Source organism: Dermacentor variabilis, unplaced genomic scaffold (assembly GCF_050947875.1).
Source record: "Dermacentor variabilis isolate Ectoservices unplaced genomic scaffold, ASM5094787v1 scaffold_12, whole genome shotgun sequence".
In the NCBI taxonomy this organism is placed as follows: domain Eukaryota; kingdom Metazoa; phylum Arthropoda; class Arachnida; order Ixodida; family Ixodidae; genus Dermacentor; species Dermacentor variabilis.
The window spans coordinates 20797472-20813959 of NW_027460280.1; the positions used below are offsets into that span (position 1 = coordinate 20797472).

At 45.4% G+C, this 16488-nt stretch overlaps 1 protein-coding gene across 6 annotated transcripts in view; it reads left to right on the forward strand.

Moving 5' to 3' along the window:
* The window catches only part of LOC142566349 (AP-5 complex subunit beta-1-like), a 217896-nt gene that overhangs the window by 11615 nt on the left and 189793 nt on the right, over window positions 1-16488 (forward strand). For 4 of the 6 annotated variants that reach the window (XM_075677273.1, XM_075677268.1, XM_075677272.1 and 1 more), the window contains exons 5-6: window positions 1791-1910; window positions 5207-5350. In XM_075677273.1, the coding sequence (XP_075533388.1) occupies window positions 1791-1910; window positions 5207-5350 (264 nt within the window). The remainder of the gene's footprint in view (window positions 1-1790; window positions 1911-5206; window positions 5351-16488) is intronic. The other 2 variants (XM_075677269.1, XM_075677271.1) reach the window with 2 other exon arrangements.

The following is a 16488-nucleotide window of genomic DNA, read 5'->3' on the forward strand; positions in this document are numbered from 1 at the left end:
GGGCTTGGCAGCGTGTTGAAAATCCGTGGAGCAGGTGGAGTGGTGGTCTCTCCAGTCTGGCTGCTCGTTGAACTGGTTGTCATGGTTGTACACTTTACTGAGAGAGGGTCCAGTTCTGGTGGTAGTCCTAGTTGTCGCCGGCCGCGCCGAAGGCCAGCGTTGAAGGTGTCGTGATCTAAGTTGGGAGCTTCCTGTTTGTCACAGTGCATGGAACAGTTCACCTAGCTCCTCCACCAGTCCTGTTACTATATATATATGACAAAAACTATTAAGTTTAATTTAATGGAAGCAGACAGGTCCAGTCCGACACCTTCACTGAGAGTGTATCTTCGTCATCGTCGGCCTCAGCTTCTGCAGAAGCTGCAAACCCACTACACAGCCAACTGTTATGCTCATGGCAATATTCTAGTTGACATTAAAATAAAATTGAGCTGGGCAGGCCATGTGTAGGGCAGATAGCAAGGTTCTGAATGGTGTTTTATAAGTTGCTGGTCGCTTTTTTCGTCACAACGATTAGATTTTTTACAAGCACTGCTCCAGGAGTGCACATGTAGCCGGCAAACGGAGGCCTCAGGAGAGCACCTGAGGTTATAATAAAGCAGGCGGCTCAGGATCTCCAGGGCACCCAAGGGGTAGCGGGGGGATCAAAGCTGGAAGAAGGGCGGCCGGGGGTGCGTGCCAGGGGTGTTAAAGATCGGCTGTCTGCTATCGCAAAGAGCCAATTTTTTATGCGAACACCCCATGGCACGCTTCGGCCTCCACGGCCCCAACCCATGGACCAGTCCCCGTTGCTGCTTTGGTGTCCTGGAGGAGCCGCCAATAATGCGAAATAATGACACATTGTTACAGTTAGTGAAAAACACGATGGAGTAAATATAATTATGTCCAGCCACCAACTTGTGATGCTAAGTTCAGCACTACCACGCCCCGCGACTTCTGCAACACCAGTCAGAACTTTTCCGGGCAGATAACCAGTGTACCATTAGAGTTACAGAATGGGTACCAAGTTAAGGGAAGTGCAATCGAGGATGGCAGAAAACTAGGTGAGGTGATGAAGTTAGGAAATTAGCCAGTGTAAGTTGGAATCAGCCAGCGCAAGACAAGGGTCATTGGAGATATCAAGGAGAGGCTTTCATCCTACACTGAACATAAAAATAGGATGATGATGATGTTGATGATGATGGTGCTGATGATGATAATTTAACCCCACTAAAAACGAGGCAAGGTGAAAACCTTATCTGGTCGTGCTGAAAAAAATCGACAACAGTTGTCCGTGAAGCAACTAGGAACAGTTCAACATCTTCGACGCCATGCATGAAATAGATTCAAAGAATGAACTGTGTGACAGCTAGTGCAATGATTTAATGGCCACATAAAATCAACAATATCAGCGCTTGCACTGGTCTGTGTCAAAGATTGCGTTGCTTTGCATCCTGGTTTTTTTGGTGGAAGATGCATATTGGGGGGGGGGGGGGGCTCAAGCTGCCTAGCTTCTTTGACTTGTGGAGTAAATTCCACAGCATCCATGTGGTCGTCATTCCACTCATGTGGCAGCATTGTGTCGAATGTGACCGTGATCTAATGTTGCCGTGACTTCACAGCTGTGCACATGGCAGAATGGTAGTGTTTGGGTTGTTTCTTGTTGGGCACTGTTATGTGTGTATCATTCCTATACTTCTGGTACACACTTCTTGCCATGAATATTTGCCAAGTGGCCTTATTTTACACCTTATTGCACAAAAGTAGTATTTAATTTTATGAAAGTTCTTGTTTTCTTTTTTTTCACTTAGGGTTTTCTAGCAAAGCACATGGAGCAGCTTTGGGGAACATTTGGGAAAGACTACAGTTGGGCATGGCACTCTTTGGCACAGCTTCTGGCAGTGGGGACAACAGCTTCCAACACACCGACGGTAGTGTTCACTTGTTGTCTCTCTATTTGCAACTTCATTATGCCAAGTGTAACATGAACCTTCATGGTCACAGTGAATACAGTAGAATCTTGCTAATTTGAACCTGCTTAATTTGAACTTCTGGTTTATTCAAACTGGTGCTGTGGTCTGGTCTGTATATTTTATTGTGCGAAAACGCCCGGTAATTCAAATGCGTAAGCATTTGTGACTGTTCGCGATGGCATGCTCTCAGCAGCACGCGAACTCACACAGCGGTGCCATGCACTGGCTGCTGTGCCTCCAATGTGGCCACACTACCTAGAGTTACTGTATGTGGCTTGTGCAGTAACTCCAGCACTGGCAGGGTTGGAGACGCCACTGCGTGAACAGTCTGGATGCAGGTTATATGTGAATTTTGCCTTGAGGTGCAGCTTTATGGCAGCAAAAATTTTGCCTAATAGTTTGGCTTCACACCAGCACGAACTAAGCTGCCATGAAGCCACATTTTCGAAGTGCATCGCTCATGTTAACTCATGTTAACCTATCGTTTAATGAGCTTCATTCAATGAGCTTTTCTTTTACTTAGAACTCTGTTTTATTCTAACACATTTTCAGGTCCCTTCGAGTTCAAATTATCAAGATTTGTTTGTACCTTTAAAACTTGTCTTCATGTAGGCTGCTGAAAAAAATTCATTCTGAAATAATTTAACTACTCAACAGTTTATATCATAAGAAGCCAACAAACACTGACACCAAGGACAACATAGGGGAAATTACTTGTGCTTAATAAATGAAATAAAGAAACAATAAATTAATGGAAATGAAAGTATGAAAAAACAACTTGCCGCAGGTGGGGACCGAACCCACAACCTTCGCATTTCGTGTGTGATGCTCTACCAATTGAGCTACCGCGGCACCGCTTCCCCATCCACTATCTTGGGTATTTATGTTTCCTAGTAGAACCCTGGGAGTGTTAGCCAGCGCCACCACTCACAGACCTTGGCGGCGGACGTACAACGTCCTTTCTGCCGCATTCGTCACGAGAATGTGATCTGTTTGGGTCAAGGCAACTGGTCAATAAACCCACACATGCTACCTGAAGGCATCAATGTTGCCATCAATGTTGTCGGAACCCACAACTTTCGCAACGTGATATTTGAAGGTTGTGGGTTCGGTCCCCACCTGCGGCAAGTAGTTTTTCATCCACTTCAATTTCCATTAATTTATCGTTTCTTTGTTTCATTTATTAAGCACAAGTAATTTGCACAAGTAAACTATGCAGTTGATGAGAAAAGAGAGATGTAAACAGGACAGATGTGCTATTTATTTTTATTAAAGCTATACAGCTTACATAATGCACAGATGATAGGCTTACAGACACACATGCACAAAACTACCGTAGTTGCTCAACTTGTCAGCAAAGAAAAAATGCAATGAAAACAAGAATAATGAAAAGGCAAAGATCACACTTGGAGCAAAAAACATTTGACAAATATAGAAGTCTAGAAAAGGAACCAACCAAACAACATGACAGTTGTAAAAATCTACAAAAGGAATAGACAAAAAAAAGTTTATAAATTTGTGACAGCAACCTGCAACTGCAAGCTTAACAAGGGAACAGCATGCATCAGTGAACCATTGGTTAGCTTTTCTGACAAAAAGATGAGGTACCTTGAATGTTAGGTTTTGACATGTGTACCTTTCCACCAACTTTTATCACCTTTTGCCCTTTTATAGTTCTATTTTTTGTTGGTTCTTGGGTTGGCTTGCATTTATGAACCTTTTTCGTTACATTTACGTTATTGTGCTGCTGGTTCCTATTCTAGGGCCACATAACGTAAAACTATTCCAATATGTTTTTATTCCAATCTCCTGACGTCAAATTTGCGTAACCGCCGATGCAAGCATCGGATGGTCACCCGCAGGGTTATCTGGACAAACCGATCAAATGCTCCCCTCGTTCATAGGAGGTCACTTCTGTTTGCTTGAAAAACGAATACCATTGCCTGCACTGGGTGTCTTGTCTTATCTAATTGGCTCACAAGAGGGAGGGGCATGCTCAAGTGGAGAGGGATTCGATGGGGCCGAGCCACTGCACTGAATATCGATAATTGGATGAAGAGGGTGGTGCCTGCGTCTGCGATTGGTCCGCTTTCTCTTACTTAGCTTGCGGCACATGGCTCGTTGACAATCGCACTGGCATGCAACGAAAGCTTAAGAATGATGCTAAAACAGATCCTCAGCAAAGAAGAGTTGGCAGAATGATGTCGTAAACGTGCCAAAATTTTTTGAAAACGTTACACGGCCATGCAAAAAGTTTTATTACATGCAAATAAACCCATGCTCTCTGGCAGAGGTGAGTAGCCAGTGCTGGAGCGACCGGCGGCAGCCGTCCTTTATTCCTTTCCAAACGGGGCAGCCTGCGGGTATTCAGAAGAAAATTCAGTTTTGTTCGGCATATTAATGCATCTTTAACGCGTACGCGTCACTTTGACACGGTAAGTCTTTGCGGTTTTGTAATGTTGTGTGAGAGGCAGGTGAAGTGGGTGCAGTCCGAAAACTTTTGACCAATAGCCGAGGGCTAATGGCAAAAAGGCGTCGAGTCAGTAATAACTATTTTTGTTTTGTTCGGTCAAATTATGCATAATCAGTGTGTACATGTTATATCGGATGGGGAGCTATCCCGTTTTTTGTGACGTCGCATGACAGACAGGTGAAGTGGAAATGGTCCAAAGAAGTTTTTGACCAATCGCGGTGGGCTGATTGCTAAATAGGAATAGAAAAGGTTGGAATAGTTTAACGCTGTAGTGCCCCTAGATTGCATCTTTTGAAGGTTCCTTTGCTTTTGTTCGTTGTGGAATCTTCGCCTCTTGATTACTTCAGTTTTCATTGCATTTTTCTTTCGCTGGCTAGGCAAGCAACTCTCTTGGTGTTGTGCTTATGCATCTGTAAGTTTGTCATCTGTGTGTTATATAAGTTGTATGGCTTTTAATAAAAATCAGATGATAGTAAAAAATACAACATCTGTTCTGTTTGCATATCTCTTTTCCCATTGTCTGCACAGCTCACCATGTTGAACAAGAACCAACTACCCCAATTTCAAACTCTTGTCCATTTCATTCTAGTTCATCTTTACAACATTAATTGTGAAATAAAAGTGAACTACATAAAAACTCTTGGAAGAAATCATTAATTTGGGACTATGTAAGCTTTACCAGAGAAAACTTGTGTATTATTGTTTTGGGCGAGATTGTTTTTTTTTCTTTTTTTCTTTTCATGGGTTGACATCTTGTATACTTGCATCTCTTTAACATCAGCAGGGAATAGCCTCTGATGAACCCGCAAGAAGTTTACATGAAGTATCCGCATTATTGGGATGCATACCTCTCATGACTCCTGTGGCAGCAGCAGCAGTGATGCAATCACTACTGGCAAACCTTGTGGATGGCCTGCCACCAGCTGTAAGTATGCTTATTTGGCAGCCATAATGTCTTGTCTTTCATAAGCTTACCGTAATGGTTCATTATTGCGTTGGCTGTAATATTCATACCAGTACCCCGTAGTGCTTAATTTCTTGTGTATTAATTTCAGTTGTCACCCAAAGTTTTGACATTTCATATCTTCTGTTTAAAGAGGGGGAATACAGATATGTGTGCCTCTAGATGGAGCCTCTGGAATAATTAAAACAACCTATCTACTGCTAAGTATTGCGCTAAAATAGCGTTTTTGTTTTTGTTTTTTGTATGTTCTGTGAATGATGTTTGGTACAAGAGTTGTTCCAAAAGTTCTCATCGTCAACCAGAAAGAAGTGGCTGATGTCGCTAGCCACGGGTCACTTTTCAGCTTTTCAATTGACTTGTCTTTCAGTGTACTTGCGATTCTGCAGTGCTGAGGGCAGGATGAGAAAAAAAGATGGTCGCAGCCTGAAGGATGTCATTGTTATGTTGAAAAACATCCTTCTTCATTTTGAGAAAAAAAAAAGGTGAAAAAAGTGGCAGCTGTCGCCAGAGCAGTGTTGGTGAAGCTATGCTATCTTCGTGGAGGATGACCCCTTTGCCAAATGTACCACATTGTATAGCCTTGATGGCATCCGGCTGACGGTGAAGCCGAGCAGTATAGTATTCCCCCGGGTTGGTTGGCTGCTTCTGAAGAAAATTCATGAGCAGGAGGCCCTTGGAATCTCAGAAGACAGTAGCCATAGCCATCACTTTGTCTGCTGACTGAACTAACTTGATTTTCTTGGTGCTGGAAAGGAGCAAGTTCCCATTGTTCTGACTGCCAGGATGAAATTGTGCACTCAATAAGTTCACAAAATCAGCCATGAACAGCTTAATTTTATTTTCAGATGTTGTGCACTGCATGTGTTTTTGCTCTGAAGTGAACAGTGTTGGGGGAACCCACTTTGCAGAAAGATTGTGCAGAAGCTTGTGCTTGGGTAAGGATGTACCTTCCTGCAGACAATCTGCCATCACATGATTTTGCACACAGCTCACAATATTTTCTTGCGTCCTGACTGCGGCTGGCCTGCCACAACGTGGGTCATCATCGATGCTCGTCTGCTCTTGAATAAATAGGGCAGTCTACGTTACTTTGCTGTAAAAGGGGGCATCTTTTCCCAACATGACCAACATATGCTGATAGATACTGGCCAGGGTTATTGTTTTGAGTGACTAAATTTCAGTTGCCGCACATTTTTTAAAGTTCATTTTGGTTAGGTCGCACATATCATCACCCATCAGCACCTCCCTATATCAATGTGTGTGCTGCACATGTACAAGTATTTTTCGCGTGACATTTGAAAGGTGTGTCCATCATTGGAAAAGTTGTGGAGACAAACATAGTGTAAGCACTATTAACATACTTCATCGTTTTCATATGTGCATAGCCATCATCATCCCTGATCTTCTGCTTCTTCGCACATGAGCTGGTGGATTTCCTTTTTGGAATAAAATGTTCTTGGCAGCTTGGTCGGTCTCGGCCTTATAAGTGGGGGAGGTGCGTCATGACCCCGACACACCCTCACATTACCGTCCTCCCTGGAGCTATGTTCTGGTCCCCGCCTGCATCTGGCTACTCCTACAACAATGGGCACTTTAAACCCCGGCTTTTCTGGCACCTCTAACCCTACAACACCGACTACTCGACCTGCGGTGCCCTCTTGGACTGTGACGAGCCCTCAGCGCAACCCCCATCTTTGCAGGACTCCGCAGTGATGACATTCGTGCATTCGGTGGACCGACACCCAAAAATTGATGCACGTGGCGTTTTCTTTGACCAGCATTGCAAAGACATGGTATTTCAACCACGAATCCGAGATCGTGGATTGGTAAATGTTTACCAGCAAGCTGCAGCAAATCTTCGCTTTCTCGTCTGGGTATGCAGAAGTCGCCAAACAGAAGCTAGATATGCACCTCCAACTTCCGCACAAGTCTTACACTTCGTACATAGAGAATGTCTTGGCTCTGTCCCGCCGTGTGAACCCTCGCACGGCAGAAGCTGAACGCATTCGACGCATATTAAAAGGCATTGGCTCTGTTGCATTCAATGCCTTAATTATGCAAAATCTAGCTTCCGTCAATGAAATCCCTTCCGCTTGTCAGCGCCTAGATGAGCTGCAGTCTCTTCGCCTTCAAAAGGACAGCAGCGATCCTGAGATTCCCCATTAATCTCATCGGTGTGCTCTCATCTGCACCATAATCCGTGAAGAGCTTCAAGTACAAGACCTGTGGTGTTCTCCTGCTGCCTGCATCCCAACCCCAAACTTCGGCTTGCGTGAGGTTGTAAAGCAAGAGTTGACAGCGATGACGACACCCACGACGCCTCTTACTCCAGTAGTGCACCCAACACCCACATATGCGGATGTTGCTTCGCTACCAACCCCTCCCATGACCTCTGTGCTTAATGAAGTTACATATGGTCATGTGGCTTCGATGGGCACCAGGGCGCTTGCTGTGCCATCCTACCCTCAGTGGCATCCACCTCATCCGGTTAGTTTTTACTGCGGTATATGCGGCTGTATATCTCGCTTCTGCTGCCGGCGCCATCAGGATGAAAGCCGAGGATACGCTGAGTATGAAAGAGACTATGCCCGCCGACCTGACAGCTACTATCCCGGACGATACTCGTTCCCTCAGTAGTGTTCTCAGTCTCCTCCAGCTGCTCTCAATCTACCTCACAGTTCCCGTTTGGCCAGACGTCGTTCTCCTTTGCCCTACCAGTGCTCTATGTCACCGCTTCGCCCCACTTCCCATCTTGCGGACCAGCACCCGGAAAACTAACTGTTGCAGCTTTTGGAGGAAAAACTGCTTCCTATTGGTCATCACAAATTCCTCCTGTTCGCCCACCCAACATGCTTTATTCAACTGTTGAAGGTGTTCCCGTGTCACCTCTCATTGATACTGGTGCTGTCATGTCTGTTCTTCATAGTGATCTGTGTTCGCGACTCCAGAGAGTAAGAATGCCTAATTTTGGACCTGTTTTGCACAGTGCTAATAATGTATTCGTTCACCTCGACGGACAGTGTACTGCTAATGTTTTCATTGACAGCATTCGCTACCACATTGAGTTGCTTGTCCTTCCCACGTGTATACATGAACTTATCTTGGGCTGGGACTTCCTACATGTGGTTTCAGTCATCATTTTATGTCGAGAGAAAGTTGTACATATCACAGATACAGTGCTTGCACCTATTAAGGACTCTTCAGCATTGTTTATTTTTTATTTTCCAAAGGTACTGCCAGCCTTGTTACCAGGCTTTAAGCAGGAGTGGGCATTTGGGACAGAACAGAAATATCAAACAAGATAGCAGACACTGAACAATAAACTGCATAATAACCTTCATGCTTGAATTTGGCTGTTGCTGTAGACCACATCCTGCATCCTGGTCATGAAGACTGTGTATCCATAACATCCAGTCAGATTGCCAACAAAGACACTCTAGTCACCCCTTCTGCCCGCTGTATTTCTCGCAGAATTTTCATTGCTGCTTGTCTCGTTCGGTTTTCACGTGGCAGCTCTCTTCTGTCTGCCTTCAACACAACCCCAGATCCTGTGATGTAGCCCGAAGGGGTGACTGTGGCAACCCTCGCCGACCCTCAGCCCATCCCTATCGTCGTGCTTTGCCTTTCTTCATCACCAGCACGAATCTCAGATTTAGATGATTCTTTTCCTCCGTCAGCTGTAATTGGTTCTGAACTAGCAGCCACTCAGTTCGAAGCCTTACGGGCTGTCTTGGCAAAGCACAAAGCCTGTTTCGATAGCTGTTCCCCTATGTTGAGCCAGACTTCTGTTGCCACACACCGCATCGAAACCAATGTTTCTGCTATTATGTGATGATGACCCTATTGTGTATTGCTGTCCGAACGGAAGGTCATTGAACAACAAGTTGCTGACATGCTTGCGCAAAAGATAATATGGCCTTCATCTAGCTCCTGGCCTTCTCCTGTGGTTCTGGTGAAGAAAAAAGGCGGCTCCGTTCGTTTTTGCGTTGATTATCAAGCACTAAATAAGATCACATGCAAGGACGTATATCCCATACCTTGAATTGACGACGCTTTGGACACACTACGGGGGCAGAGTACTTCTCCAGCCTCGATCTTCGGTCAAGATATTGGCAAATTCGGGTGAACGAGACTGACAAAAAAAAAAAGACCGCATTCGCTGCACCAGATGGGCTTTATGAATTTAACACGATGCCTTTTGGCCTTTGTAATGCTCCAGCCACATTTGAACACATGACAGGCAATGTTCTTCGTGGACTAAAATGGAATATTGGCCTCTGTTATCTAGGTGATATTGTCGTATTCTCCAGTAACTTCAACCAACACCTTCAACGATTAGACGAAGTTCTCAAGTGCCTTGCAAATGCTGGTCTCCAGATCAACACAAGAAAAATGCACATTTGCAAGTAAGAGTATCAAAGTGTTGGGCAACGTCGTCTCAAAAGATATCATCCAGCCAGGCCTCAGAAAGATTACTGCTGTTCTCCAGCTTCCTCGCCCACAGCAGCAGAAATATTTACGTAGTTTTCTCGGCTTGGCATCCTATTTTCGTCTATTTATCCACAGTTTCGCTGCAATAGCGGCTGCTTTACACAAGCTACTGGTTACTGGTACTTCTTTCACATGGACTGATGACTGTGAGTAGGCTTTTCAAGCTCTCAAGCTACACCTTACTTCCGGACCAGTGCTTCGCCACTTCGATGACAGAGCCCCCACAATACTCCATACTGACGCAAGCGCACAAGGTATTGGAGCTGCACTTCTGCAACGTAATGCAGCCTGTAAAGAGCAGGTTGTAGCATATGCCAGCCAAACAATTTCTCTAGCTGAGCGGAACTACACCATTTCAGAGCAAGAGCGGCTGGCTATTGTTTGGTTGATTCAGAAATTTCGCCCATGCCTTTACACCCGCCACTTCGCCATCATCACTGAGGACCATGCTTTATGTTAGCTGTCATCAATGAAAAACATGTGAGGACGTTTAGTACACTGGATACTCCACCTGCAGCAATATTACAATAATGTATAAGTCTGGCAAAAGTCATCACGATGCAGTCTTTCTGGCACAATGCCTTCCTCACATGAGCTGTCGCTAACGCCCCTGGACCATTCACACTTTCATCATGCTCTGATTTCGTCTTGCTTCAGTGGGCTGACTCCTACTGCTGAACTCTCATGGATTGCCTTAGTGGGTTCACCGAACCACCCAACAGCTGCTTGCGAAGCCAGCTTCGACAATTCCGCCTTCAAGATGGTATGCTACACCGCTACGTTTACCACCCGACAGGTAAACCGTTGGGTCCCAGTCCTACCTCGCTGCCTTCGCCTTCGAGAATTAGGAGCACTTTAGACAACTTATTGGCTGGCCACGTAGGCTACCACAAGGTCTAGGACCGTATCAAATCCCTCTGCTTCTGGCCTGTCCACAATGGCGGTCAAATATGTTGCCTCTTGTGTGTCATGTCAGTACCACAAACACTCGGCATCCCCTTCTGCTGGTTTACTACAACCTCTCCCTTGCTCGGACGCACCTTTTGAATTTGTTGGTATTGATTTATATGGTCCCTTGCCTTTGACACCCTCTGGTCACTGTTGGATTGTCACTGCAGTCGACGATTTAACAAGATATGCGGAGACTGCACCTCTTCAATCTGGTAGGGCTTCTGAAGTCACCGACTTTCTCTTGTGCTCCATTGTCTTATGCCACATGGCTCCTTGCATTCTTCTTATTGACCTAGGTGTTTATTTCTGAAATTCTCGAGGAAGCTCTTCGGGCCACTGATACCATGCACAAATATACTTCTACATATTATTCATAAACCAACGGCCTTACTGAGCGCTTCTACCGTACGCTGTCTGACGTGATTTCCATGTACATCTGTCCTGACCACACTGACTGGGATAAAATTCTTCCTTTTGTGACATTCGCATATAATACTGCTGTATAACGGACTACAGGCTACAGCCCCATTTTCCTTGTGTATGGATGATCTCCTTCCTCTGTATTTGACAGAGAATTCTTTTTAGAACGTTCTTTGCCTAACGCATCTCTTCCAGAAGAGTTTTCTGCCCAAATTGCACATTGCCATCAAATCGCCCAGCGAAGCACAGAAGCTACCCAAGCTGAGACAAAGCGTCGCTGTGACAACAAATGCCGCGACATCAAGTTTTCACCCTGGAGACTAAGTCCTGCTTTAGACTCTATTCTGAACTCCAGGCCTCTGTGAGAAGTTCCTTCAACGCTACATTGGTCCATACATTGTTGTGCAACAAACTTCTTCGGTGAGCTATCTCTTCATGCCAGAACACTCTGTCACTGACCGCCATCGCCGGAATACAGAAATTGTTCACGTCTCGCAGATGAAGCCTGTGGGGTCTCACACATGCTCTTGGGACAAAGTTACGACAACACAGTAGTGCAAGCAATCACAAGGGCACCTTTCATACACTAATGCCTGCTAGCTGGATTGCTATCCACAGAATATGCCAATGGATGCGTGACAAATCTAGGAGGTCCAGCTTACCGCAACTGCATATCGATAATACATTCGTGCGGACGGTGGCACATTCAAACAATTGTATTCATCCATTCCGGTGTCCTGCTCTGAGGCCTCGTGAGGCGGTCTCGCAGAAGCATGGATCAGCGCACGCGCAAAACGTCCGCACCACTTGCCGACTCCTAGCCAAAGAGGAATAGCCTACTCCCTGTTGTGCCTGAATAACCCCGCCATTAAGTGGCGCTAGCAGCGCAACACTCACGTCATCTTTCGTAATGTTCTGCAACCACACCGACCGTCACCGGCTCATAGCTATGGGGAGAAGCCGGATTACAGGAGACACAGGAGCCATGTGGGGTAAACAACATCAGGGAATGCGTGACAGTCGAGCATCCTCACAGCCCCCCAACCTTAAATCACTGTATACTTCGCTGAAACATTTCACACGGTCTAACATCAATGTTTGCCTCACAAACAAGAGGTAGTACATCTGGCAGTGCCCGCACAGAAGAAATGTCCACGCGCTGTCCATAACATGTGCGCCAACAATGTCTCTGAGGTATGTCGCTAGCAGCCGTTGCTCACAACAGCAGCTCTGCAGACTCAATGGCACGACTCCAGGCCAGGATCCCAGAAATGGAAACATACTAGTTGGCACAAACAAGCGTTGCTCGCACCAACGCACCCTGCTGCAGTGAGAGCTGCAGTAGCCGTTGGTGACTGTTGGCTCTCGTCCCAGTCTCCAAAGACCTTTAAGGCAGAAGCAACACACCTCTTTGGCCTCTGCTTCACATAGACGGCACCTCCAAACTGACCCACCTGGAGGAAATCGGCAGTCGCCTTTTCCTGTCCTTCTCTTCAATTTTCGTCTTTCTCTCTCACTTTCAATATTTCTTGTCTTCTCTTCACTTCTTCTTACTTCCAGATTTCCAGGTGGCAAGGGTTAACCTGGTGTGGTTATCCAACCTTGTGTATCTTATATTAGGTTACAGTGACTATGTACAGCTGGCGTCTTCGTTGCTTTTGGGCTTCGTAGCGTCCACTTGTTGTGCTCGGTGGTGGGCAGCTGGCATAGCTACTGAAGTGATATTTATTTTGATGGCTTTTTCATCATTCCTTCGACTCCCTGATCACCCTCTTTCCAAGAGAGGGCACACCGATGACTCCCTGAAACTTTTCGGCCAGGCTAAAGAAATTTACCCAAAGTACCATGTCTTAAGTTGTGAAAACCCTGATAAAACTGTAAGAACTCTATCACCATTTGTTGTGGCAAAGTGTTTACTGAGAAACTAGGTCCCGGCTACAAGGTCACGAAAATGGCCAGTGGTGATCTGTTGCTCGAAGTTAGTGGCAAGAAACAGTTCAAGAATTTATCTGGACTTGTTGAAATTAATAGTACCCACTTCTCGATAAACCCGCATCATTATTTGAATGGTACACTCAGAGTTGAATCTGAACAAGATCTCCTGGACTTGAGTGAAACCGAGCTGCCTGAAGGCTGGAAGGAACAGCATGTTACAAATGTCCAAAGAATAAAGATCAGGCAGGATGACAAAGAGATCCCCACTAAACACCTAATTTTGACATTCTGCTCAAGCACTTTATCAGAATATATTGAAACAGGCTATATGAAAATCCAACTTAGACCCTACATTCTGAACTTGCGCTGCTGCTTTAAGTGCCCTCGATTTGGTCACGGCTCTCAGAGCTGCCGGGGCTGTACCACATGTGCAAAGTGCGCGTCACACGAACATCCTGCCAATAATTGTACTGAGGCAAGCCACTGCGCAAACTGCGAGGTTGACCACCCTGCATACTCTCGGTCATGTCCTTTTTGGAAGAGGGAAAAGGAAATAATTACACTCAAGATCAAGGAGAACATTTCTTTTCAAGAAGCGCGAAAGCATATTTCTTTCCTCCATACTGCAAGGTATGCTGGTACGGCACATAGGGGGCCAACACCGTAGCAGACTGGGGCATCAGCCCGGCCCACAAAGAGTGTGGCCGCGGCAGTGCCCCCAGCTCCCAGGCAACAGCAGCAAGCACTGCTGCGCCGTCTCTAAAGGAGAACCCATCGACCTCTGGGTTGGTGGCCTCCAAGGCTCTGCTTTTTGAGGCAAGGCCTACCTTGCAAACACCCTCTCTAGTGAGCGGAAGTCAAGCAGTTCCCAGGAGTCGATGGACACAACCACAAACCAGGTGGCGCATTCAGCGCCTCAGGAGTGGTGCGCTTCTGGTGACCGCTCCAAGAAAGACAAAACCCGAATCACGGGACCTGAAAATGCTCCATAAGCCAACTGGCTCCTCTTGACACACAGCACATAAACACAAACAGTATGGATGCACAAATATTACACGGGAACGTGAGAGGTCTGATCCACAACCTCGATGATATCAAAGAACTTTTACTCAAATACAATCGAAAGGTGATGCATGTTCAGGAGACACATCTTAAATCTATGCAAACAACTTTCTCAGGCAATACGCTATTTTCCGGAAAGACCAAGATGATGCTGTTGCATCGTCCGGCAGGGTAGCAATAATAGTCGACAGAGGCGTTGCTTGTCGGCAACTACAACTCTGAACTCCTCTTGAGGCAGTTGCTATCGAAGCAGTGCTATTCAATAAACTAGTTACATTAACGTCTGTATACATCCCCCCAAGTTATCAACTCTCTAGCACAACATTTCAAAGCTTTATTGATGAGCTCCATCACCCTTACATAGTTGTCGATGATCTAAACGTGCATAGTACACTGTGGGGCGACTCTCGCTGTTATGCGAGAGGACGGCTTATAGAAAACATCCTATTCCCTTCAAGTTCCTGCTTGCTCAATAAGAAAAAGCCAGCATTTTACAGCTCTACACACAAAACATCTTTTTCCATAGACCTAAGCGTAGCATCTAGTACAATTGTGCCATACCTAGAGTGAGATATTAATAACCCTTATGGAAGTGATTACTTCCTCATCGTTCTAAACCTTAAAAAGTAAAGTGAGTGTCCTGCACATGTTCCTCGATGGAAAGTTTATTCAGCTGACACAACAAGTTTCGCGAACTAAACACAGCTGCCCTGGAATGATATCTGTGAACTTAGTCTAGACGATGCAGTAGCATACATAACAGCATTCATTATTGATGCTGCATCAGTATGTATCTCCAAAACAAATGGGTCGCCCTTGAAACGACATATTCCATGGTGGAATGAGGAGTGCAAGGAAGCTTGGAAAAAGCAAAACAAGGCTTAGAATCTCCTCCGTAACTCCCCAACCACAGAGAACCTAATTAATTTCGAGGTGATCAAGTCGCAAGGTAGAAGAACACGCCACCGCGCTAAACGGGTAAGTTGGGAAAACTACATAAGTAGCTTCAATTCCTACACAGACGAACAAAAAACCTGGAACAGGGTTAACAAAATAAATGACCGCAAAACTTATCCTTGACCTTTGGTAAATATGCAAGGAAACACTCTTGAGGACCAGGCAGATTGTCTAGGAGCACATTTCGAGCATATTTCCAGTACATCTCATTACACAGATACATTCCTAAAATACCAGCGACTAGTAGAGCAGCTGCCTTTGGGTCGCAAAGGCACATCCAATCAAGTATACAATCTTCCATTTAAAATGGCTGAGTTCCAGGCCTCACTGAATTGCGGCAACAAGTCTGCTCCAGGAAGTGACAGAATAATGTATGAGATGATCAGACACACCCCGAAACACAAAAAACACTACTGTCACTCTTCAACTCCATGTTCTCTACCGGCTACGTTCTGTTTGCCTGGAAAGAAGCAATCGTAATCCCTATTCTCAAAGAGGGCAAGGAACCTTCCTCACCCAACATTTATAGGCCTAAAGCTCTGACAAGTTGTCTGTGCAAACTATTTGAGAAAATGATTAGCCGCCGCCTCATCCATTTTCTTGTAAGCAACAAGGTACTCGATCCCTTACAGTGCGGTTTCAGGGAGGTTAGATCCACAACAGATCACCTTGTCTGCATCTAGACAAATATCCGTGATGCCTTTGTCCATAAAAAGTTTTTCTTGTCAGTAGCTTTAGATATGAAGAAGGCATATGACACAACCTGGCGCTTTGGTATCCTCCGTGATCTGTCTGAAATGGGAGTTCGAGGCAACTTGTGAACGGGATTCAGAGTTACCTCTCCAATTGCACGTTCCATGTTAGAGTTGGTAACGTTCTGTCTCATCCATTTACGCAAGAGGCTGGTGTCCCACAAGGAGGTGTGCTGAGCTGCCCTCTTTTTATTGTCAAAATGAACTCGATCCAGACCGCCATACCACGCACTATGTTTTATTCTGTATATGTGGATGACATCCAGGTAGGTTACAAATCATGTAATCTAAGTATTTGTGAGCGACAGGCACAGCTTAGCATAAATAAACTGTCTAAGTGGGCAGACGAAAACGGTTGTAAAGGAAACTGTCAAAAAAGTATATGCGTCCTGTTCTCTAACAAGAGAGTTATACTGGCAGACCCCGTAATAGATCCTAATGGAGCACGGTTATCTGTGAGCCGTGACCACAAATTTTTAGAGATCCTTTTAAAAAAAATTATGGGGTTTTACGTGCCAAAACTACTTTCTG